Source organism: Xenopus tropicalis, chromosome 1, assembly GCF_000004195.4.
Source record: "Xenopus tropicalis strain Nigerian chromosome 1, UCB_Xtro_10.0, whole genome shotgun sequence".
NCBI classification, from domain to species: domain Eukaryota; kingdom Metazoa; phylum Chordata; class Amphibia; order Anura; family Pipidae; genus Xenopus; species Xenopus tropicalis.
In genome coordinates this window covers 130422162-130446849 of record NC_030677.2, presented here as the reverse complement: position 1 = coordinate 130446849, position 24688 = coordinate 130422162, and the positions used below count along the sequence as shown (strand labels likewise).

General features: G+C 38.6%; 1 protein-coding gene across 1 annotated transcript; it reads left to right on the top strand.

The window, feature by feature from the left end:
* The first annotated feature begins 11 nt into the window (after positions 1–11).
* abhd17b (abhydrolase domain containing 17B) lies at positions 12–22810 on the top strand. Its single transcript, NM_001005065.1, is given in 4 exon segments — positions 12–435; positions 11597–12071; positions 19635–19814; positions 20640–22810. Coding segments are annotated over 3 exon segments (867 nt in total). The 5' UTR covers positions 12–435; positions 11597–11604; the 3' UTR covers positions 20860–22810.
* The last annotated feature ends 1878 nt before the right edge of the window (positions 22811–24688 follow it).

The following is a 24688-nucleotide window of genomic DNA, read 5'->3' as shown; positions in this document are numbered from 1 at the left end:
CTTCCCCGCACCGCCTTCCCTTCTGTCCCTGTGGCTCACTCGAAACGGCTTCATATATCGGTTGTGTCTGTGCTTTGTTCTGTGTTTGTCTCTGCAGTGCGTCTTCTTCCTGGATGGACTCCGGACTGATCTTACAAACTGAGAGAGGGGATTGCGTTAGAGCGCAGCTGGGCGTGAACAACTGATTTATATACTGTGTGGGGGCCCGTCGGCTGATTGCAGTGCCGTGCCGTGCATGTGTTCGGAAAAGGGAAAGCTGTCATTCGGGCTATGACGTTTGCTGATGTGAGGACTGAGAATCATTGCTGACGTCATTGTTCCGCACGTAGTGGCCTTACGTTTGTTGCCTAAGACCCCCACGTACTGCGTGAGAAGCAGCTGAAGCCAGCCCACCCTTCCCTTCTCTGTTGTTTTTCCTGTGCCCGGGCTCCTCAGGTCAGTCATAGTATTTGCTGCTAGTACACACGGAATCGCATAGCTTTCTGCTTCTGCATCTCCCTGCCAGGGGGGACCCTCTCATCCAATAGGGAAATCACAAGCCTTGTGTGGAGGCTGCTTGTCAGCATTAACCTCTAACCTCTATTCAGTTCCTTGTTTTATTGTGTAAGGTCTGCTACATGCCTTCAACTAAACGATCGTGGGTAGATCATTTTTCAAGCAGAGGGATACTGGGAAAGAAACCCCATATTGTTCAAAAAAATTTCATTTTATGGAATACTATGTAAACTAAAGGTTGCTCACTGCATGCCCAAGGCAGCAACTGATCAGCTATAGACAGGACTATAGACAGGATTTGCCTTTATTGTCCTGATCTGATAAGCGACTACCTTGACTGTCCTTTAAAACCCTGCTCTGGGTTATCCCTAGGGTATTCCATAAAATGAACATTTTAGGTTTAAAACTGGGCATTCTTCTAAGGATTCTTTAAACTAGGATAGCATAAATCCATGTTGATGGCAAACCAGTCATATTGAGTTATATTCATATTAAGTTATATAGAAAGAAATGTCTAGAAACCCTTAGGCCCCATGCATGTCGAATAATAGATAACATAATACAAGTATTACATTAACATCTATTTATAAAGCGCCAACATATTCCGCAGCGCTGAATATGGTATGGTATGTCTCCAGGTACAGTGTAATAACTAGCATGCATGCCAGTGACACCAATGAGGAATATTACAGCATTATTTAAAATCGTTGGCATTACCTAGTATGTATCCTAGTATGTATTGCTTTTCAGACATGATATCATCTTTGGTTTTAATCTAATAGGAAGAGGAAAACCTGATTTTTTTTTAAGTACCGCTTAACTAGCAGAAGGGAAGCAGTGCTGGTCACGGTTTGAGGGCATCAGACTCGCTAAGGTGTGGTGGTATAAGCATAGTTGGCAATTTATCACCAACCCCGATAGGCACCCGGTTTTATTTTGGACTAGAGCTTAATTTAAGGAAGAAAAAATAGGCACAGGCACTTACTAAGTACAGGTATGGGATCCCTTATCCGGAAACCTGCTATCCAGAGGTCTGAATTACGGAAAGGCCATCTCCCATAGACTCAATTATAAGAAAAAAAATTCTAATATTTTTAAATGGTTTCCTTTTTCTCTGTAATAATAAAACAGTACCTTGTGCTTGATCCCAGCTAAGATATAATTAATCCTTATTGGAGGTAAAACAAGCCTATTGGGTTTATTCAATATAATGATTTTGAGCAGAAGTTATAGAGATCCAAATTACGGAAAGATCCCTTATCCGGAAAACCCCAGGCCCTGAGCATTCTGGATAACAGGTCCCATACCTGTTTAAGTTAGAAGTATAGGTATCAACTTACAGATTAATATCGCCAACATCTAACACTGCTTTATAGGGTATGTTCGATAGCATACATTGGTCTCTGTCCTAGCTGAGCTTGCAATCTTATTTCTCTATCATAGTCACATGAATGCACATACTCAAGGTTTAATTTTAAATAGGAACCAGTGGTTTACATTGTTACCTTGTAGTGCTGGGATCCTAGGTTTGATTTTAGTCAGGGCACTATCAGGAAGTAGTTTGAATGTTCTCTCTGTGTTTGTCTGGGTTTCTGCCAGATTCTCTGGTTTTCTCCCTCATGCATATGTAAACATGTACATGTATGTATGTTTTGAATAACCTATGTAAAGGTTAGTGGAATATGTTTGTGCTATATAAATAAAGCACTATAATACTTTATCTAACATTAGTTTTTTGGAGTTAAACTGTAGCACCATGAAGTGCAAATAGTGCCTTGTTCACGGACAAACCCTGCACTCCAAGGTAGTAAAATTAACCTCAGTGTACTTCCATAGTAGCAGGAAGGCTGCAAGTTGGTTTCTTTTGTTATTGTCACAGGTTAAAAAAACAGTCTATTGCAGTGTAGTGCAATAGATTGGCACATAAACATAACATAGGCATACCAACCGATATAGGAGGTAAAGACGGCCTGGATTTTGAGTTTACTTTGTTAATGTTTTAGAGTCTTGGTACCCTTACTTTTTGCTGTTTTTGTGGAGGTCACCATAGCCTTGTGGTGTTTTTATAAGTTTGAGTTTGTGTACTTTTAACTGTTAGGGCTGTGACACACGGAGAGATTAGTCGCCGCGCGACAAATCTCCCCGAAATGCCATCCCACTGGTTAGAATGTAAATCGCTGGTGGGATGGCAAATTGTGGCGCCGGTATGGTTTCATGGACGATTATAGCAATATATTGACTGTCCTGACTTTGTTCTTTTTGTTCTTCAGACTGTCCAAAAACATACTGTTATGTTTTCCTAGAATCCAGAGTACTTTAAAAAGTATAGATTGAATACATTTAAAAAACACTTGGAACAACACTCTGCCTATGAATGCTAATGCTTTAAAGGGGACTTTTTTTTAATTAAATTGTTCATACCCGTTTTAAATTCATTTAAAAGTCTGAGCTGTCAATCCTATATTGCCCGCCTCGCCTCTATGCTCAGGTTTTTAATTACAATTACTTTAACTTTCCATTCTGCACTTCCTAGATATCCCCTAGATGGTAAATGCATAAGATTTTGCAGTGATACAAAGCTTGCATTAATACCAGTGACCACAAAATGGCCCCTGCTTGCTGTGACTGTAAACTCCAAGACTGATGGGAAAACAAAATTAAATAATTGATATAGTCTAAGTAAAGTTTATTTTGCTCAAACTAACATGATGGCAAAGGATTTGGGATTATTCCTTAGGATGACTGGTCTCCTTTAAGGTGAAAACACCACCTTTAGGGTCCTTTGCCAATATGAGGCTAGTGGCACATGGGGCATATTTATTACCACAATGCTCTTAGGGTCAATCTTAGCAATCAGAATACCATTTCCTGCCTGAAGCTACTTCACAGGAACAGGAAGCATGCTGCCAGGATGGAATCATTTTGCCTCACTCAGTTCAGTGTTTCTGAGTAATCCAAGCCTGACTATGCTGACTACGGTGCAGGCAGCACATTTCCTATTCTTATGAATGGGAAGTAGCTGCAGACATGAAAGAAATCTGGCGCAGCCCCAGAAGCAGCATTGATCTCCTTCCACTGGTGCTGTGTTGGATTTCTGTATAGGCATAGAGTACTGCTCTGATGCAGCAGATTTTGGAGGCAAGCTCCTCTTACTGTTCTGCTCTGGCCATCATATTAAAGTCAGATAAGTACAATAAGCAGGGCACTTGTCTCCTGTAGTTGGGGGCAAGATCTATACATTAATGTAGTAAACAATCAATAATTAGCATTTCTCTATTATGAAAATGCTAAGTTTAACCTGTTAAAATGTCTAAAAGTAAGTTTGGTTATGGTTTGCTTCTTTGACTCCAGAGTAGTTTCTGCATGTAAGAGTAACTTTTCTTGAGCCGATGCTTGCAGCTGGAGTTAATTCCCAGCCAGACACAATAGGAAGCATTTCTGCCCCAGGCAGTGGAAAAATATGCAAGACAGTTTGTTCCTGTGGCGTAAAAAAGCTAGGCTCTCAATGCTTTTCTGCATCTTGCTATGATATTTTCTCTTTTGTCTTAGCTCAATCTCCATTATTATTCTAATCATAATTATTAACCACATAGAAAACCCTGGACATTGCAAACTACACAAGAATCTTCTTGCCCCTTAAAATAATCTTTATTACATGCAGGTGCTAGGTATTTTCCAAATCTTCCACTGAGCTACTATTCTCACATGAGAGTGACTGAAGAAGCTGTTTTTTTGTGTGATCAGTGGCATCTGTCCAATATGTTTTCTGTTTTCCGGTTGGGTCAGGTCAACCTCTTTTGTATGTATATATTGAAATTCAGAATTCATTGTTACATTGACACTTTAAAGTACCAAATGTCTGCCTTCTATTGTACAGATGTCTCGTTCAAGCTCTTGGCATTGTGTGCTTGCAAGTTATTGATTCCTATGTTTTTATATAGTATTGATGAAGTGTGGTCTCCCTTCCCCCATCGCTGTTTTCTGGCATGATTATCCATGGGATGGGATGTGGGGGTGGGTGAGTTGTAGGTGGCAGGCTCAGACTGCTTCAACCTCTCCTCTGTCTGGCTCATAGCTTGCAGCAAAAAGATGCCAGTAAGAAGCTGGTCCCTTAAAACCATTATTATGGCTTGTGTGATTGTAAACGCTTATCTGAAACCCCCGGCCGGTGCTCCTGTTTAGGAGAAAACTGCTGTGGCCTGGGGTAAATGTGGGTGATCCTCTGCCCTCCTTGCTTCCTTCTCTTTTCTCAGTGATCCAGGGGCTTACACATGTGCAGTTGAGTAACAAAAAAAAAGCCAGCTTTTTCAAAGTTCGGAGGATCGCTTACTTACATACACTCCGGCCAGTGCCGTTTTCTTCTAACAGAAGCACTAGCCGGTGGTTTCAGGTAAGCAATTACAATCACTGGGAGTGACTAATATTTTGGCATCCCCCAGTGATTGTAACTTTCCTCCTTTAAAGTGTTATAAAGTATATGCTTCTTTATAGGATAAATATAATTCCTTTCATTGGCTGATATAGTGCAATTTTAGTCCTTATGTTTCTGGTAATCGATTAAACTAAATAATCTATCCTGCAAGAAAGCCAAACAGCCATGTATTTTTTTATTTATTTCCCTGTTACGGTAACAACACATTTCCACTGTGCTTTACAGAGATTATTCATCATTCACAACAGTCCCTGCCCCAAAGGAGCTTACAATCTAAGGTCCCTATCACATTAACACACACTATGGTAAATTTAGTTAGAAGCCATTTAACCTGGCTGTATGTTTTTGTAGTGTGGTATGTGGCTGAGATTGAACTCAGGACCACAGTGCTGCAAGGCAGATTACCGAAAGATCCCCAATATTTAGAATCAAGTTAATACAGGTATAGGACCCATTATCCAGAATGCTCGGGACCAAGGGTATTCCGGATAAGGGGTCTTTCCATAATTTGGATCTCCACACCTTAAGTCTACTAAAAAATTAATAAAACATTAATTAAACCCAATAGGATTGTTTTGCATCCAATAAGGATTATTTATATCTTAGTTGGGATCAATTACAAGGTTCTGTTTTATTTCTACATAAAAAAAAGAAAATCCGTTTTAAAATTCTGAATTATTTGCTTATAATTGAGTCTATGGGAGACGGGCTTTCCGTAATTTGGAGCTTTCTGGATAACGGGTTTCCGGATAAGGGGTCCGATACCTGTACCACCCTTTCCATTGTAGCAAGGAATTCCATTGTTTTGGACCATAGAGACCCACTATAAACAGCATGGGGCTCAACCCATAGGTTAAAGATCCCTGGTGTAATGCAGCAAATTTGTGTAGGAAGAGATCCTTTGTTCTGTTTTAAACTGGTTGAGAATTTCGGCCAGCTAATAAAAAAAATGTATGCTTGTATTTTGTACAATACGATACGATATCCTTGGGGGACCTACAATGGAAGTCCCTTTCATACGATTGGTGTCTGCCAACCATTTCATGTTCAGAACATACTCCAGTTTGTATTTTTAGGGCTACTATCCTACAATTTCAGTCTGAATGTTGGTTTCATTAGCCAACCAGATAGATATCATGTTAGATATCATTGGCCAACCAGGCATGATATCAGAACAGTTGGCAAGGGGCCTGAATGGATGAATACCAGATGACCAGCTGTACACCTATATGAATGTCTTTGTATTGCTGTGTTCACACAGGCTGATATGGATGTGGTTTTGTACTATTTGCGCACCTCTGTTTTTATATTTCTTTTTGTAAATTGGGTGACATGGTTCTAAATGTGATTTTTACAATTCATCTGGCATACATATTCAGTGATCACTTTCAATAAGGAATTGGAGGCAGTGGATTTTTACTTCAGCTATAGAAAGCAATGCCCCAAGACATCTGAACAGTAAAGATGGACATTCTAAGTTTTTAAGAAGTCAGTGGTTTTGTGAGTATTTCTGAATGCTTAATAATAGGCTCTGTGCTTTCCCTGTGAGAGTGTGATCTCACAAAACAGTTTTTTTCAGAAGTGAAGGAATTCCTGAGATGCTGGGATAATAGTTGTCATTGCAACCTGGCAACAAATTCCAAAGATAATGTGCAGCTATGGAAAACAATCCCTGCCATTTAGCTTGCCTACTCAGGCGTTGGGAACAAATGCAGCAGGCTTTTTTTTGTCTGCTAGTGTAATTCTCTTATTTAAGATATTAACTAACATGTTTATTTGAAAAACAATGCATTTCTGCGTTTATTTTCTTGGCTGAGAAACTTATTTGGCAGTGTTGTTTCAGTCAATAGTTGTATATAATCTGTATGTATAATGTGGACACCCTTTTTTCCTACTGCTTTGCAGAATGTTGGTACATGTTGTATAAATACATGTTAATGGAAACCTATTCTGCTGAAATTGTTTGCCATTACACCATACTCACCTAAATATAAAAGGAATGTGCCTTTGAAACTTGCCTTTTTGATTAAACTGTTTTTTATCTGTAAAGATATTATTATATGATCAAATCGCTCTGTGGACTCCAAACTTCCTTTGCCTTCTTGTGTTACGCATATAAACTTACATGATACTTGTCCCCCCCCCATGACCTCCAAGCCAGTGCTGCCCAGGGAAAAGGTCTTATTGGTGGACCCCAGCATCAATAAATTTGTGGCAGTACTATCCTTAAGCAGAGAAACTTAAATACAGTTATTGGATTCACCTTGCTATAGTTTTTGCTAGCTTTGTGAAAACGTTAGTGAATCAGTCCATAGTTTATATGTTCTTGGACACAACCGTCTTATCTCCTAATACAGCCGTTTTATACTGGGTGGTGTGGCTTGACACCATTGATGGTGTGGCTCCAAACCAGATACTGTTCTTAGTCCTTGCACAGCTCTGAAAAAACCTTCTTGGTTTGCTTATACCACAATATGCATAGATAATATCTGGGTACATCACCATTCTTAAACTAAAACTCATCATTACAGTGTTGTACAGGGAAGAGGTACAGCGTTTGGACACTTGCACATTTTAGGGCTGTGGCACAGGGGAAGATTAGTCGCCCGCGACAAATCTCCCTTGTCGCAGGCGACTAATCTCCCTGTGTGCCACAGCCCTTATAGCCACCAAAAGACTTTGCACTATATTTTAATTTATATAATATTAAATTTGAAAGTCATAGGCAGAATACTCATTCCGTTGGTTGGCTCAATAACGTTAAACTACGTCAAGTGACATAAGGTCAGATACAGGGTTAGTTGTAGGAGCTAATTTATCAACCCTTTAGTAAAATATTAGCAAGCGTTATAGACTAAATAGGTAACTTGCAGCACTGGAATGATCTGTTCCTGCACCAGAAATAATTTTTTTGAATCCTTTTATGCAGTACACAAGGATTCAGAAGGGTGATAGTTCTCAACAATGCTATATATATTACGCATATGCAACACTGGCACCTTGTCATGTGTACTTATACACTAGTCTTGTGTATTTTTATGTAATTTCTTAAATTTAATAAGATTATTACATAACTTAATGACGATATTAAAAGTTACATTTATATGTTTTCATATCCTGCACACTTTCCCCTTTTGCTATTAAAAGTACAGATTGCATTCAGCAGTCTGGTTTTCTTATGACCTATGTCACCATAGGTATTTCCTTGTAACACAATCAGTTTGCGTGTTGTTTCCCTTTAAATACTGTATTTTAAATATTCTTCTTCAGATGTGTTTATAATGTGGTACTTTATATGCAAATCATGGAATGACTGTTTATGTATCAACTTTTGCTCACTGTATTTGAATACAGAAGCAGATAATGCATCTTAGAGACTGGAGTTGGTCTCGGTGCAATTACCATGTGAATAAATAGTGACAGCAGATTTCTTAGGCTTGTCACACTATAAATAGGTAGAGAAAGCCAGAGAACACATGCACACTGCACTGATCTAACACTTGTTTGTAACATGTTTCTTTTGAATTGTTCTCTTATCCTTGTTTTGCATCCCACTTTATTTCAAGTCCATGTAAGAGATCAGTTTAAGAGCTGCTGATTTTTGGATGCCTTTTTAGAGTAATGTTATCAGATATACTTACAAATTAATCACATTTCTTAATTTCAATTGGAATTGCATGTTTAGCATGTGATAGGTATGTTTGCATTATGAATGCTACTGTATACTTTTTGAGGGGTAATAATAGCTTTCATGTGCTATTCTGATTGATAACTGTCTACGAAGTGATGTTTTACATTTTAACTTTTTGTTGAAATCTCATGACACAGTACCTTAAAGGGCCTCTATGCTCTATACTTTTTGTGGAATTGTGTTTATTACAAGAGAATATATGTGTTGGCACAGATCTCTGATTTCTCTCTGTATAGCCTGAGAGAATCGGGAATTGTCCTGTGCCCCATTGATCTCAAAAAAGTTTATATTCCAATTATTAGAAAAAATAAGGACATAATGTATAATACAAGAAAAATGTCAGACATGGTGAAAATGCTGATTCGGACCCCTATTGCCCCGTGTGTATGCAGTGGCAGGAACAAAACCTGCCAGTTGCTGCACACAAGGGGTAAAATGTTAACATTTTTTATTAGACACCACCATAGGAAAAAAAATAAAGCTATAGTAGACATTTCAAATGGGTATTCAGTCTGGCAAAGTTGTTTTGTAAACTTTGCTCAAGCATAATGCTTTAATATGTCTGACCTTGTTCATAAAAGATTTCATTCTACATACCACTGTAAGTGGTTTCACCCTGGGCCATTGCACATGAATGCCTTTTCATTTATGCTTAACAAACCAGCTAATATATCAATATAACCATTCAGTGTCTCTGGAAACTGCACTCTCTACAAAACTTTTCACTCTTTTCATTGCCTTTGGTGCAACATTTTTCAGTGTCTTTTGTGTTCACTGGTTTAGAGAGTAACTACAATAATAGCACATATTTATATAGTGCTGTTCTACAGATGGATTCCTGAAATTGAGCTCAGCATTCAGTCTAAGTCAGTGATCCCCACCCAAGTGGTTCATGAGCAACATGTTGCTCACAAACCCCTTGGATGTGGCTACCAGTGGCTTCAAAGTAGTTGCTTATTTTTAAATTCCTGGCTTGGAGGAAAGGGTTGATTGCATAAAACCCAGTGTAAAGCCAAACAGAGTCTTCTATAGGCTGCCCCATGTGTTTTTGAAAACTGATTTGTTTTGAAAAAAAAAGTTTTCCCTTGACAGCATTCCTTTAATATCAAGTCTATACAGCTAATGTCCCACGGAGCGAGTTAGTTGCCAGCGATATATCTCTGCTACTGTGGGCTACTAACCACTCCGAAATGTCTTTCCACCAGCAACAATAAGTTTCACCAGTAGAAAGGCCTCTGCCTCACTTTCACTTTCCAAAGTTGCTTGAAGTTGTCTGCAGGAGGAAGCATATCCTTTCCACCCTCGATTCCTATTAATGCCGGTGGAAAGGCATTTCGGAACGATAAGTCGCCCACAGTAGCAGATATCTATCGCTGGCAACTAACTCACTCCGCGGGACATTAGCTTAAGGCTTAAACTGATATGCAGCTTTATGTACTTTATGTTGTAGATTTACAAAAACATAATAATAATAATAGTTGCTGCAGGCTGTAAAGGCCCATTTAGAATTTCTAAGTGATGGTGATTAATGTCTCTTTTGTGAATGGCATCTGTTCGGTGGGTAATTTGTGACACAGCGCATCCCAATTGTAAAAACCTTTGATGAAAGTTTTTAATAATGTAGTGACAAGCCTGTCCTTTGGTACAATGGTGTTTGCCTAAAGGCAGCAGAATATCATATTCTATTTTTGTTTCCGCCAGCTGTATAATTCCATCTGTTTAATGTTTAAAAAATAATAAAAGTAAAATCTCATGTAGCCATGGTAACCAGCCCTCTGTTGAGCTTACACTGTACACATAATTTGTACATATAAATTGCACTATGTTCAGAAGGGCGTTTGCACATAAACATACGTTCCTGTATTGATTTTCCCTTTCATAAATTTTATATGCATCAGCAAACAGATGTGCATTCATGTGGATGCTTAAGTATTTAGTTACTATTACTACTGACTGTTTTTTTTTTTTTTTATTTATGGCTTTGGATTAGTTGCTTTAGAATTTAAAACTGCCACCTATATGCAACAAATTGATGACTGAAATATATGTGTATGGTTAAGGTGGTCATACACAGCAAATCTTTTTCCCTATATACCCATCTTGGGTGGGCGATATTGTGCCAATGCGATCGTTTGGACCTAGGGCCAAACATTTGCATTGCCATGAAGGGGATAGGAAAAGTCAAAGCTAGGACGATTCAATGAGCTGATGCAGTCCCTGATCCAACAAACAATGAAGCCTGTTCAGTCGGCATATTGGTCATATTGCCCCATACACAGGCAGATAAGCTGAGTCAGCCTTAAGGACCAGAATTGGCAGCTAAAAGTCACTTTACATGAACTGGCCTGGGGAATTTTCCACAGGTATCCCTTGCATACAAATAATGGAGAAGGAAAGGTAAAAAGTAAGAGAGTAAGTAAGAGTCCTCTATTGATAGAAACACATGATTTCCTGTCTCCTTTTTTTGTAAAATGTTCTTCAGTTTCTGACTTCCTCTCTCAGAAAAATCCTTCATTCCTGGGGCTGGAGTCTGCACAGCTATCTCCTTATATAATAATATAATTAATATATAATATAATATATCTCCTTTATAAAAAAAAAAAAAAGGTTAATTTTTTTCTTAAAAAAAACTTATTTCCATCATGTTTTGATAATGATTTAGATACTGACTTGGCCAGATTAGGGGCGGGCCAAGCTGACCAGGCACTCTAAGCAACCTGGGTATGTGCAATGGCGTCACAGTTGGTGGTGGTGGGATGTAATTGTCCCCTCAGTACAATGACAAGGGTGTGCGGACTAGGGGGAGGCCGAAAAGGTACCTGCCTGGTTCCCCCCCATCGTTGTCCCCTAGGCAAGTGCCTCTCCTGCCTACCCCTAGTTCCGGCTCTGGGCCAGATAAACTGACAGGTTGAAATTGAGTTGAAACATGAACTAAAGCATCTTGTTTTTTTTTGTTTTGTTTTTTTTCTTCCCACCAGAAACCAAGATGAATAACCTGTCTTTCAGTGAGTTGTGTTGCCTCTTCTGTTGCCCTCCATGCCCAGGAAAGATCGCCTCCAAGCTTGCCTTTTTACCTCCTGATCCAACCTACACCCTTATATGTGATGAGAGTGGCAGTCGCTGGACACTTCATCTCTCAGAACGAGCAGATTGGCAGTACTCTTCTCGGGAAAAAGATGCAATTGAATGTTTCATGACTAGAACAAGTCGAGGAAACCGCATTGCCTGCATGTTTGTGCGTTGTTCTCCAAATGCCAAGTATACACTGCTGTTTTCTCATGGCAATGCTGTTGACCTGGGTCAGATGAGCAGCTTTTACATAGGTCTGGGCTCTCGGATTAATTGTAACATTTTTTCTTACGATTATTCTGGATATGGGTCAAGCTCGGGGAAACCATCCGAAAAGAATTTATATGCTGATATTGATGCTGCTTGGATTGCTCTTAGAACACGGTAAGGATGCAGTATGTTAAACAAAATTCATATTGTGTAGACTTATATCTCTGTATAAGTGACAAACCAACATTTCCCTATATCTTTCTAAGCAAGTCTTGAGGGAAGGGTGTGAACTTGTGTGCTAGAAGGCAGACTGCCCAGATCAGTCCTTTTGCTCTGGGGTGTGAATGGAATAGTAATTATGTAACCTTTCATGTTAGGGAAATGTTTCCTCACATGGCCTTGTTTTATTGCATTCTTTATCATATCACAAAAGAAACTACATATGATGCTTTGTGGATTAGTAAACCAGGAGTTTCCTTCAATTTCTTTGGAATGCACTCTTACAGCTTTGCTGTATCATGGCGCAATTTGCTGTGTTTCATCAGGCACACCCTTGCTTGCAACTGTAATTATATCTGGCAGTAACATTTGAATTAAAGCCTAAGGCTGTGAGCTAGATAATCTCCTTAAGGGTATTGGTACGCAGGGTTACTTCAGTCTCTTAAGTGTTGTGTTTTTCAGTAGCCCAGAAATGCAGTGCCACTCCATCCAAATCCGCTCCCCATAGACTTGAAAGGAATTTGGCTGACATGTGTTTGTCAGGTTATAGTAGCCTGGAAAAAATTGCAGTGACGCATTTCCAGGCTACAGTCGCCTGACAAGTCCTGTCACAAGTGCTTGTTAGACGATTTGCATTCAAGTTTGGTGTGGGGGTGATTTGAATGGCTTGGAGCTGCGTTTTTAGGCTACTGAAAAAATGTAGCACTTGAAGCTCATGAAGTAGCCCTCTGTGCCATTACATTTAAGCTGGAACACATATACAAATTGCTGTTGTGAAAGCAGGGATGGTCTGAGACATTTGACATTATTTTCATACAAATTGAGTATTGTTGAAAAACTGGTAATATTCTAATGCTTTCCCAATCAGACTGTGACGCAAATCTATTTGAAAATTATAAAATGGATGAACTCCTTTAAATTTTAAGACTCACTGAAGAGCATCCACACTTTTGTAAATACACAGAATCATGAAGCTGTTTTAAAGTACTTCCTATACCTCTAACAGTTCTCCATTGTTGACAACCAACCAGCTTTGCACATTTTGTTCTTAATATCGCTTGCTTTGGTATGCTTATACAATCCCAATCAGACGACATCAACATCTGCCACGGGCAGAGCATTTTTCCTTCCTTTGAATTGGCATTGGTCAAGCAGGGCCGCATGCATTTTGATCACCACTGATCTAACTAATAGCACTGTGGCAATTAAATGTCCCATATTCTGTAGATCTAAATGGCAACTGAAAATTAATTTTAGCTTTAGTTAGCAGAAAAGAATGTGTTCATTTTCCTTTTTTCAGCAAACCTTTTTACATTTTCTAAAATATGACTGAATGTTTACAAAATCATATTCTTAAAAAAAACCTGCAAATCCTGAGCTTGATCTGTTCAAGGCAGAACTGGAATTCTGGAAGATATTCAAGTGTTACTAACATCAGGGTTATGATCTTAATTTAGGCTTCCTGTTTTTTACCATGGGAACCAAAGTGACTGTACCAGCTATTCTTAGCTAATATATTGAACTATCAAATATGGTCATTAATACACTAAACTAGCATGGCATAAGATTATCCCCATTGCTAAAAAAGCTTTGCCTGTTCGTGTAGTCTTATGTATAACATTTGGCAGATGCCTGAGTACATGTCAGCATGCTCCGTGGATTCCGAAACCAGTTGGATAAGAATATAGTTAGTGGAAATGCCCACAACACAAGTGACCACAACATGATGGTTTGTTATCTCCAATGGGAAACAATTCTGTGTTCTCTCCTGAATGTTTTTACAGCCAGCTATGAAAAATCTATATTGTAAGTATGGGTGATCACGCAAGATTACTGTTTCTTGACACCAATGTGTGCTGAAAGTTTTTAACAACATGGCAGAGTATTAAGGGGTAGCTGGGAAACCCTCCAGCCACTTGGGTGGCAAGTCACATGGCAGAGAGGTGGGAATACAGCTTTGTAGCTTACAGAAAAATGATTTGTGGAGTTTCTTCCTGCAGGCAGCTTTATACAACTTCAGATTACCGAAGTGATGTGAAGGGCTTTCCACCGGCGACTCCGATTGTTAAGCCTTTTTGGAGCAGTTTGTCGCCAATTATAGCAGAGATCTATTGCTAAACCACTCCGTGGATTCTTTCCCTAACAGTTCCTACCGTTTGAATGTAGATTAGATTAATTTAGATTAGATTTCTTTTCTAAGAAATGTCGTTACAAATATGCCTGTGAAATTAGATTGTCTATACTGTCTCCATAGCAATAGTCCTAACATTTTTCTGTTGAATTCCCCGACTAATTCATGAATCAACAGTTCTTCTGTATCTTTCAGTTTTGCTAGTCATATCTCCGATCATCTAATAGCCCTAAGGCTCTTTGAACTTCCTCAGACATACAGGTGCAGATGTAAACTTTAGTTAAACCCTCCAACAATCCCCATACAACCTTCAAAGTTTCTTGTTCTACTCTTATAGGGTAGTAACATTAAGGGAGAAATTTTTCTCTGCAAACTTTTTTATATTGTTGCACAAAAGCCAGCGTCAAACCACCCAAAAACCACAAAGCAAAGAAAGATTTGCCAATAGTAAAAGTCACATCTGCCATTGACTTCTACATGATATTGACATGTTTTATCTGGAGTACTTTCAGAAACAAGTTGCACAACAAAAATCCCTACCTGAATTTGCTGTTAAGTAAATGCCACCTAATGTGTCTGCTTGTATTTTTCTTTAACCTGTAAATGGCACTTGTGTGCCATGACTTATCCAGTAACTTTGGGGCTTTGGGTTTACCTGGTAACTAGCATTTTTCTAATGTGGATAACCATGCCTTAAATGACATGTAAACCCCACACACAAAAATGTAATCTGCGAACAGCCTCTTTGAAATCTTTCAAAACCTGCCACTATGGCTCTCCAGAGGTTAATAGTAAGGCTGCAGCATTCCCTTAATCACTTAGATTTCCTTCTCCTCCTGTAACCCACTCGGCCTCCTCTCTCAGGAATTTGCTTTGGCTGATGGCTCCTGGGCATACTCGGTTCTTCCCAGCTCAGATTACTAAACACACCCACCAGTCTAGCAGCCAGCGAAGATGTGGCATTACTGGTTCCCATAGAAACTCTGCTCTAGATGTCTGCTCCTATATTTTTTTCCTAACCTCCTCTCCTGTGCTCAGTTTAACCATAATAGTGCTCAATCCAAGCAGAACTTTTTAGCAAAGTAAGTTCTTCCTGTGTGAGCTTGCATTCTTTATAAAATGTACACTAAATAAGGGTGTTTGTGTGTGTTTGCTGTTTGCAGATTTAAATGTAACTAATGATGTGTCAAAGGGAAAATTGCCACCAGGTGAAAGCTGCTATTTGTTAGAGGAAAATGTGATGCTGCTGGCAAACTGAGGGGATATATGCAGTATGCATTATGCCATTTGGGTGGGGATGATGTGCATATATATGTTGGAGTAAAATGTAGGCTTTACATGTCCTTTAAGTCATTTTAACAAAATTATTGTTTTTTCTTCAGTTTAGATTAAAAGTAAAGGTATACGGGTGTTTTCTTGCATGCCCCATAGGCTGCAAATACACTTGCCAGTAGAATCACATAAAATGTAAAGCTAAAATGCTTCCTTCTGCATTATGCCCAGACAGGAGATATATATATATTTTTTTTTGGCCAACAATACCCTTTCTAACTGCACCTATAACCACCTTACTGCATGTTAGATTAGTGGCAGAAAGCTTTTAAACATGATACTGGCACATTGCTGTGAAACTCTGGAGCCTTAAATAATTGTTATGCGCATATGAAGTTAGCAAATCTGCTTCAGCGTGTTATAGGCCATAGTGTCGCTGTCAGACAGCCAAATGCTAACAGGCTGCTGTGTGAAAGAACAGCCACACTCCTTGCCACTTGGCACCTAACTGAGCTGCAGGCGCAAGCTCAATGTAATCTTTGCTGATGACACTAACTAATACGGTGTTTACAAATCTGCATGTTAGAAATTAGCATGTTCAGCATCAAACATACCTGTAACAGGTACTAATAATAAGTTTATAATAAATAATACATTTAAACCTTTTACTGGTCTAAAAGAAAAATGTGCATGACCTTTCTTTTGGTATCTGTTTGATATGTAAATAATGTTCTAACTGGTTTGTCCACATTTCACTCTGTACAAGAAATGAAAATAGTCTTATTGTAATTGAGTATTTGCGCTGTACTAATAGCCTGAAAAGTATGTTAAAGGGATACTGACACATTCTTATCAGAGATCGGCATTGGCCTCCTTCTTTTTCCCATTCATTAAAGTCACTTTAGTCCAGTGATGTGTTTTGAGTTTTAGCCTCCAGCATTTTTTGTGCTTCATGTTGGGCAGACAAAGGGGCGGCACAAAGCACTTGTTAACATGGCTACTCCAGTCTGTGGGATGCACCACATGAAGAAGGAACATGTTCTAACACAATATTCTTGTGATGGGCTTAAGACACTGCTGGAAACTGCACATTATTGATAAAAGCTACTAGAGTTGAAATACAGATGTGATGATGTCCCACGCTTTTCTTTTTACTTCTCTCTTCTAAGAAGATCTTGGCTGTAAGAAATTATAAAGTGGACTTGATCTTTGGGGGATCATTTTGGAGGAGAACTTACCCTGGCGCTTAATCTCCTGGTGTGCCGGTATCCTTAGGTTGTCATAGAAAAGCAAATGGAGGGAGCTGAGAAAAGTACTATCCCCAGTATATGAGGGCTTGATAATGGCATAACCGCAGTATCCCTAAGATATTCCTGTAACCATAGTGTGGCATATTTTTTTTTTTTACACAAATAGTCTCCAATACAGATACAGCACACAGTTTGTTGCAAGCTAGATTGTATACAATTGAATGACTCCTTTTCAGGAATTTTCTAGTTATTTAAACATTTTTGAAGGAACAAAGTACATACAAGATGGAATTTGTAACTCTATTACACCTAATGGAATTCAACATTGTGAAAGGTAATATAACCTTTTATATGGTTTTAGACTAATACAAGATCAGGTATTGCCAGACAGGCATTTCCTGCACAGGGGCAGCATTCTTCTTGGAGCTTAGGTTTAAAACTGCTTTTCAGTTTTAAGTAGAGTAAAGGTTTTTTTTTTTCTAGTTTTGTATATGTTAACGTGACATTTTATGCAGAGGGGGTTCTGTCAATCAGTTGCCTGAAAGTAAAGCAAGACAGGTTTAGTGTGGACTTCAAAGACATTCCAATACAATGAGTCAAGTCTAACGAGAAATCAAGTTTCCCTCTTTTAAAAAAAAAAAAAAGCAAAACTTTGTCTGGCAAAGCCAACTCTCCTGTGCAGAAGGAAACTTGCTTATAGAAATTGCATAGTGGGGCTAATGTACTAACCTGTGCTGAATTGCACCTATCCATAGCAGTTACTTGGATGATTTTCTAACAATCATTGCTGATTGGTTGATTTGGAAAATTTTAGAGGTGCAATTTAGTATGTATGTTTGTAAATAAGTATTGCAGCAGTGGGTCTACAGTAACTGCTTTAAAATTCATACTTACAACTTACAGCAACAAGATTAGTAATCAGTTAAGTAATTGAATATGTTGGCATCAGATTTATGTATGGAATAACTAGTTGGGGGGGGGGGGGGGAATAAACTATTCATCCTGCCTGTGCAAGTTGCACATGACCAGATTTTCAGATTTGCAAATTTCTTCCAGTCCCCAAGTAGTTCATCTAAATTAAGACAGATACTTGCTGCTTATATTGTGTGTGTATATGGCTATTACATTACAGTTGCATTACTGGGTCATTGTGATCTCATTCTGTTTCTATTGGGTACTTAGGTCTTGGCATCCTCTTGACATTTAGCCTTCCTCTGATGTAGAATTGAAGTGAATATTATGGGGCACACGCATACAGTAGGGCATGGTCCATTTTTTTCCAGATTTACTATGTTTTATGATAACTACTTCTGTCTTTATAATTTTAATGCAAATAAAGGCTGACGGCACCTTTCTGCTTTTTTCTTTTAACAGTGTATCAAAACTTGATCTGCAATTCTAACACAAGTTTTCTAGCAAGAATTGCTTGAAATTTGCTGCCATTTTTTTTTTTTTTAAAGTTCATATTTTCCTGAATTGATGCTGTAAAAATATAAAGCGCTAATCGGTTTTTTTTTTTTCCTAAAACAGTTGGTTTTCAGGCTAATTTAGTGTTAATGGAGTTGAGCTATGCATAAACAAACCCTGCTCCTAAGCTGCGGACTTTGAGATAAGGAGCATCTTATTAGATGCAGGGCTTATATGTTAGCTGGTAGTTTACTTGCCTGCCTTGGCAGATGCAGGAGGTTGAAAAGTATGTTTAGCTCTCCTCAATGTTTGACCCAGAATTGTCCTTTAATTCAAATGCTCAAACATTGAGGAGCGCTAAACATACTTTTCAACACATATGGTGGCTATAAAAAAAAAAGGGGGGGGGGGGGCAAATAAAGATGTACCTAGGCTTGAGCCAAATTGGGAAATTCTCTAGTGGTCTGGCAGGCCTGTCTAACCCACAATTGTCCTTTAATTCAAATGCTCAGACAGGCCTGCCAGGCCACTAGAGAATTTCCCAATTTGGCTCAAGCCTAGGTACATCTTTATTTGCTCCTTTTTTTTTTTTTTATTGCCACCAAATGTGTTCTTCTCTCCAATATCATTTAGCACTTACTACACCTAATGTAAAGAGTGTAAGAGTGGGCCCTATTGGGTTTATTCAATATTTAAATGATATTTAGCAGATTTAAGTTATGGAGATCCAAATGGAAACGGAAAGATCACTTATCCGGAAAACCCCAGGTCCCAAACATTCTGGATAACAGGGTCCCGTACCTATACACCGTGTAGCATGTGCAAAATTTGTTGTGCGCACAAAGGACATGCAGCAATTACACATGGTTCAGAGTTGGTTCGGCCAGGATCTTGGATTCGGCTAAATCCAAATGCTGCTTAATTTTAGATTCGGCCAAATCCGGGATTCAATACATCCCGAATTTGCACCGTGATTAGAACCTTTCAGAAAGAGTATTGCTTCAATTTCTGTAGTATATAGTGATATAAGTGATGTTTATCTATTATCTCTTTACTTTTCTGTGATTTTTTTTTTTTTTTCCATTAAGGGGACAGGTCCCCCTTTAAATTTATTGAGGCAATGTTGTAATGCTTTTAGTTGACACCAAGGCGAATGTATCTAATGCTGGGAACATGGGTGTTCATTTGACCACTGCACAAAATGAACAGTGAAGGTTCTGTTACTAAATAGATGCTTGCTGCCGTCATGCAAAACATCCATATCATCTGCATTCATTTCTAATTATTTTAACTCTGATATGTTGGATTTTGTCTATACTGAAATCTGTCTTTATCAAAAGAATTGGACTTTCCTAGACTATACCAAGATTAAGATGGGATTATTTTTATTTATTTATTTTGAGTTGCACAGTAAACCAATTTTAATTCAGTCTATAATCATTACATTTATATTATCAGGTATGGAATTCGTCCTGAACATGTCATTATATATGGACAGAGCATAGGGACTGTGCCATCTGTGGATCTTGCTGCTCGCTATGAAAGTGCTGCTGTTATACTACACTCTCCTCTTACCTCAGGGATGCGGGTAGCTTTCCCCGACACCAAGAAAACATATTGTTTTGATGCATTCCCAAAGTAAGTACATTGGTTTTTTTCAAGATTGTCCCAGTAATGCTTTGAAAACTAGTCAAAAGCCATGGAAGATAACCCTGTCCTTTTATCAAAATCCAGCTGTCCTATTCTTACTATAGGAACACAGAGCCCCCAATGAATACAGCATTGCCTGGCATTGCTCGGCATTGATGAGGGGCAGGAAGGCATGTAATCCTCCCACCCCCTGTGAAGTTCGTTAGGCACCACTGCAGCCCACAATTGGGAACTAAATAGGGCACGGCTTTGCACTCTGCCTCTTGCTGGGTTTTTTTTCTCTTTGATTGTGCTCTTCATTCTAGACCCCAAATGCTTTTTAAATGAGCACGAAGAGGTGTGCTTTGGTGCCCCGTAGTGCTCACACTTGCTAAAATCCATCTCATGGGGAGGTGTTGAATAACATTGGCAACTTAAGTTAAGGGTCTTAGGGGAAGCAGTCCTTGTGAGTCAGACAGACTATCCTGTTTCCCTCTGATTTTGGAAGTTGTATGTATGTATATATCCCACATACATGACTCAAAGTACCCCCCACCCTCTTAGTGAAATAGACTTTACATGTCTTAATACTTTATCTGGAATATTATTATACTAGATTAGTTATTAATTTAACTAGAGGCTACATTCTTCTTAGCCTGATGTACTATGGGAGATGCAGCCTGGATGTTACTGCTTTTTAACTGCAATTGTTGGTTGCTAAAACATATTCTTTCAGTAATGTGTAAACTCTGAAGCTTTGGTGTGGTGGAAGATAACTGATGTATGCTTATGCTTGTGCCATTTTTGATCATTTTCTCTCTTTTGTTTTTTTAGCATTGACAAAATATCAAAGATCACTTCTCCTGTTCTGATCATACATGGCACAGAAGATGAAGTGATAGACTTTTCTCATGGGTTGGCACTTTTTGAGCGCTGCCAGAGGCCAGTGGAGCCACTGTGGGTAGAAGGAGCTGGACACAACGATGTGGAACTTTATGGACAATACCTTGAGAGATTAAAACAGTTTGTGACACAAGAGCTAGTAAACTTGTAAACTACTTTGTAAAAAAAAAAAAGCCAACTAGGGCAAGGAAGGTTTGCAACACATTTCCCAACAATGGATTGCAGCTCTCCATAGTCACAAAAGGGTTTAGCAGACCGTATCTTTCTTATTCTTCATTTGCTGGACTGTGAGCCATAGAAAAGTACTTTAAGCCCTGAAGGTCTGTTTGCAAATCGTATTGGTTGCCTTAACAGATGGACAGGTAATGATCTGTTAACATCGGTAATGAAGTTTTTATACCAGTATTACTATCTGGAATAACACTATTGTTCAGTCAGGCTTGTCTAATTTACTTAATTGTGTGATACTTTACTACTTAATTTCCAGGCCACTATGGGGATATGGGCATCAACAACCTACAAAATTCACAGAATAATGTCAAACATATATCAAGGGTGTGCAATATTTAGATACATGCAAAGAATTGCCCATGACGTCACTAAATCTGTAAAAAACTATGTATTTCTACATATCATCCCCAAGTTAATTTAGGATTTTATCAATTTGATGATAGATTAAACAGAATGTTTTCAACGGCTGTAGATGAAATGTATGTGTTTTTTTTTTTATTATTATTTTAACCTGTGAAATATGAAACATATCAAGTGTAAAACTTGCACATGTTGCCAAATGTTTAAGAAATGGGGAAATTGCATGTGATTTTAAATAGTTTTCAGGGTCAGCCGGGCCCTTGCATAACTACAAGCAACATCTCAAGATATGTTGTCATTTCATCTACTGACTTGTGCAGCTGTATAAAGGAAACGTACCACTGATGCTGTGCTTAATAATGGTAGCTAAATCATTTGTATACATAATGAATTCAGTTTACAGTAGGCAATACTAGTTTTTTTAATACAGGTAAAAATAGTTAAAATGTCATTAATTGCACTTTTTACTGCTGGACAAAAATACTTTTCATTTTAAAAAATCCTGCCTGGTTAGGGTTTTTTATTTTCAATATATTGTTTGTCATCATTTAAACCACAGCGGAAAGATCAGTGCAGGCTAGTCTTTCTAGACACCACATACATAAATCTAACATTTTTATGTTACAAATGATGGTTTGCCGCTGTGGAAAGGACTTGGTACATTGTATAGTTGTTTTGTGCTTCCCTCCCTTATTGCCACTGGTGCTAACATCGCATAAATGATTCCGAACCCTAGTGCCATGTTAAGTATAGGGGATGGAGAATTCTACTGCATAGTCATTCCCGTTGCCAAGCAACAACATGACGGGCTCTAAGATTCTTCATCACTTCCCCCTGTTAAATGAAGTAATTGGCTGAAATTTCTTACTGAGGACAGCGGGAGACTTTTCTCAGCACTGGGCTGTGTTCCTCAGACTGCTAAAATGGGCTCTTTATCTGCAAAACCAACTAGAAAAGTTGCCAATTTTTTGTTTAAAGCTGAGCAGCTAGATTGAGATGGTAATTAAGTCTCTCTTAATTGTATTTGCACTGATAGCCACAGTGTAATAAGCAGCTGCTTTATAAACGTTGGGAAAGGGTAAAAAAACGTTATAGGAAACAGGTCTGGCTTCTTGTCAGTGCACGGTAACAATTCAGTGTGCGTTACACGGCAACTTGCTGTTACCCCCTGACAAACTTTTTAGAGCTTATAATTGCATTTTCTTTTCTCTGGAGAATTCCTTTTCTTTCTTTCATATCAGTTGGCACAGGAAGGGTTAAAGAGTCATGGTTTTTTTTTATTAAATTGTAACTTGCCTTTCCCTAAATGAGTTTGCTTAAATAAACTTGTCAACAATGAATGCAACTGAAATAAGACAACCTAGTCTAATTTGTGAATGAATACAAGACACTGTGGTTATATATTAAGGCCTTATTTAGTGTATCAAGTGTTGTGGATGTCTGGGATTGTATACAGTTTATTAATATATAATATTCAAATTTGCCTTGTTACCCAGTAAACTATTACAAATCTATGTGGCATTGTTATTTTCTCTTGGCATGGTCGGAAGAGAAATAATTCCATTTTTACAATTTATATTCAGTTTGTTTCTTATAATTGTATGGTATCATATTGACATTGGGTTTGGATTGTAGGTAGTTATATCTATATGAATACAAGCAGCCACAGTTACTTTAAGGAATGTGTATATATAGGTAGGTAATGGTCACAAAACGTAGAAATATGTGACAGTCCTTTATAACCACCTATAGTTCCATTAATAAAATGGTGGAGAAGAACTGAACTCAGAGGTACTTGCCTTGCAGCTGTAGGAATATTTAGAACTCTAAATAACTCTGCCAGGTTTCTACCATTTCCCCTTCCTAGTGGCCTAATTTTATGCACTTAATCTATTATGTTGGAGTGTCAAGAGCTTTAATGTAATCTAAATATATAATATCATCTGCCTTGTGCTCAGGGTTTCTGCTTCATGTACCACCTAGTTCCTTGAGCTTTTGGCCAGTGCCATAAACCTTGCAGACTTAATTACGTAACATTGTCACTTGCAAACACTGAATTAAATTATATATTTAAAATGTCTTTTTCACACACCTTTACATTACTACTGAATAACATTTTTTGTAAATGCATTTTGCCATAAGATGTCAGAGAAAGGTATGGTCATATCATGATATTCATACCCAGGGTCCATGATTAGTTCAGAGCCCACCTTAGCACATGAAACGGTTTCAGATATATGAAGTCACTTTGGGGGCTATGTAGAATTGTTTTAGGGATTTTAAAATAAAAATGCTTACTTATCCTTAAAGGAGAATGCAAGTCAAAATTTAAAAAGCATACTGCCCAATAGTCCTCCTATTGTTTAGTAAAAACGCCACACTTTTGGCTCACCTAATCAAATATTTACTCAGTCACACTTACTTCACATTTTCTAGAACAGGCAGCCATCTCTAAAAAGGTATTCTCCCTTCCTTTCCCTCCTTGCTTCATACTGCACATGTGTTTCATTCCCTCCCCCCCCCCCTCTGCCAGATCCGCTTCTGATTGGCTGGTGGGCATGTGTAGCTCAGAACAGGAGACAGGATCAAGTTACACACATGCTCAGAGAATAGGAAGGCTGCCGCTGGCACCTACAGGAAGGGAAGAGAGATTTCAGTGATGTCACTGTAGTCTTCACACTGCTGTAGGCTGCCAGCACCATATCTCAGAGAAGCAAGCAGGGATCTGGGAATTTAGATATGCAGTAAGTACTTAAAAAGAATGCCTTTAGACTTACTTTTAATTTATATTAACCTTTCATTGTCCTTTAAAGGACCTTTTTAAAAGCTGTGAAGTTGTGGAATGCTTTTGCTTATATAGCACTACTGGCAGATATGTTTTAAGAAGGGGTCGGATGCCTGTAATACTGTAAGTACTATGTCTATCCAGAGACAATCTGGAAACAATTTTAGATTTTTTTTCCCTGCCATCTTCTATTTAAACTACAGGTAAGGAAGCATTTCCTTGGGCAGACATAGACTGTAGCCAAACGTATTGGGAAACCTGCTTAACATCTAATTCCAAATCAAACGTATTACGATCTTCCCTATACTCCTGGGAAGGCTTTCCACTACATTGTGAAACAATTTCCCATATAGGCACAGGGACATTATTGAGGTTGGGTACTTATGCTGGGGATCAGACCTCGCTTGTGGTTGACATTCCAATTCATCCCACAGGTGTCACTTGGTTTGAGGACAGAGCTCTGCAGGCCAGTCACATTTTTTCATCTCCGCACCCTCATTCTGTACAGACCATGTTTTGTGCATGGGGTCCTTCCCCAAATTTTTCCAGCAATGTAGGAATTGTCTAGAACAGTGCTGTCCAACTTCTGTGGTATAGAGGGCCG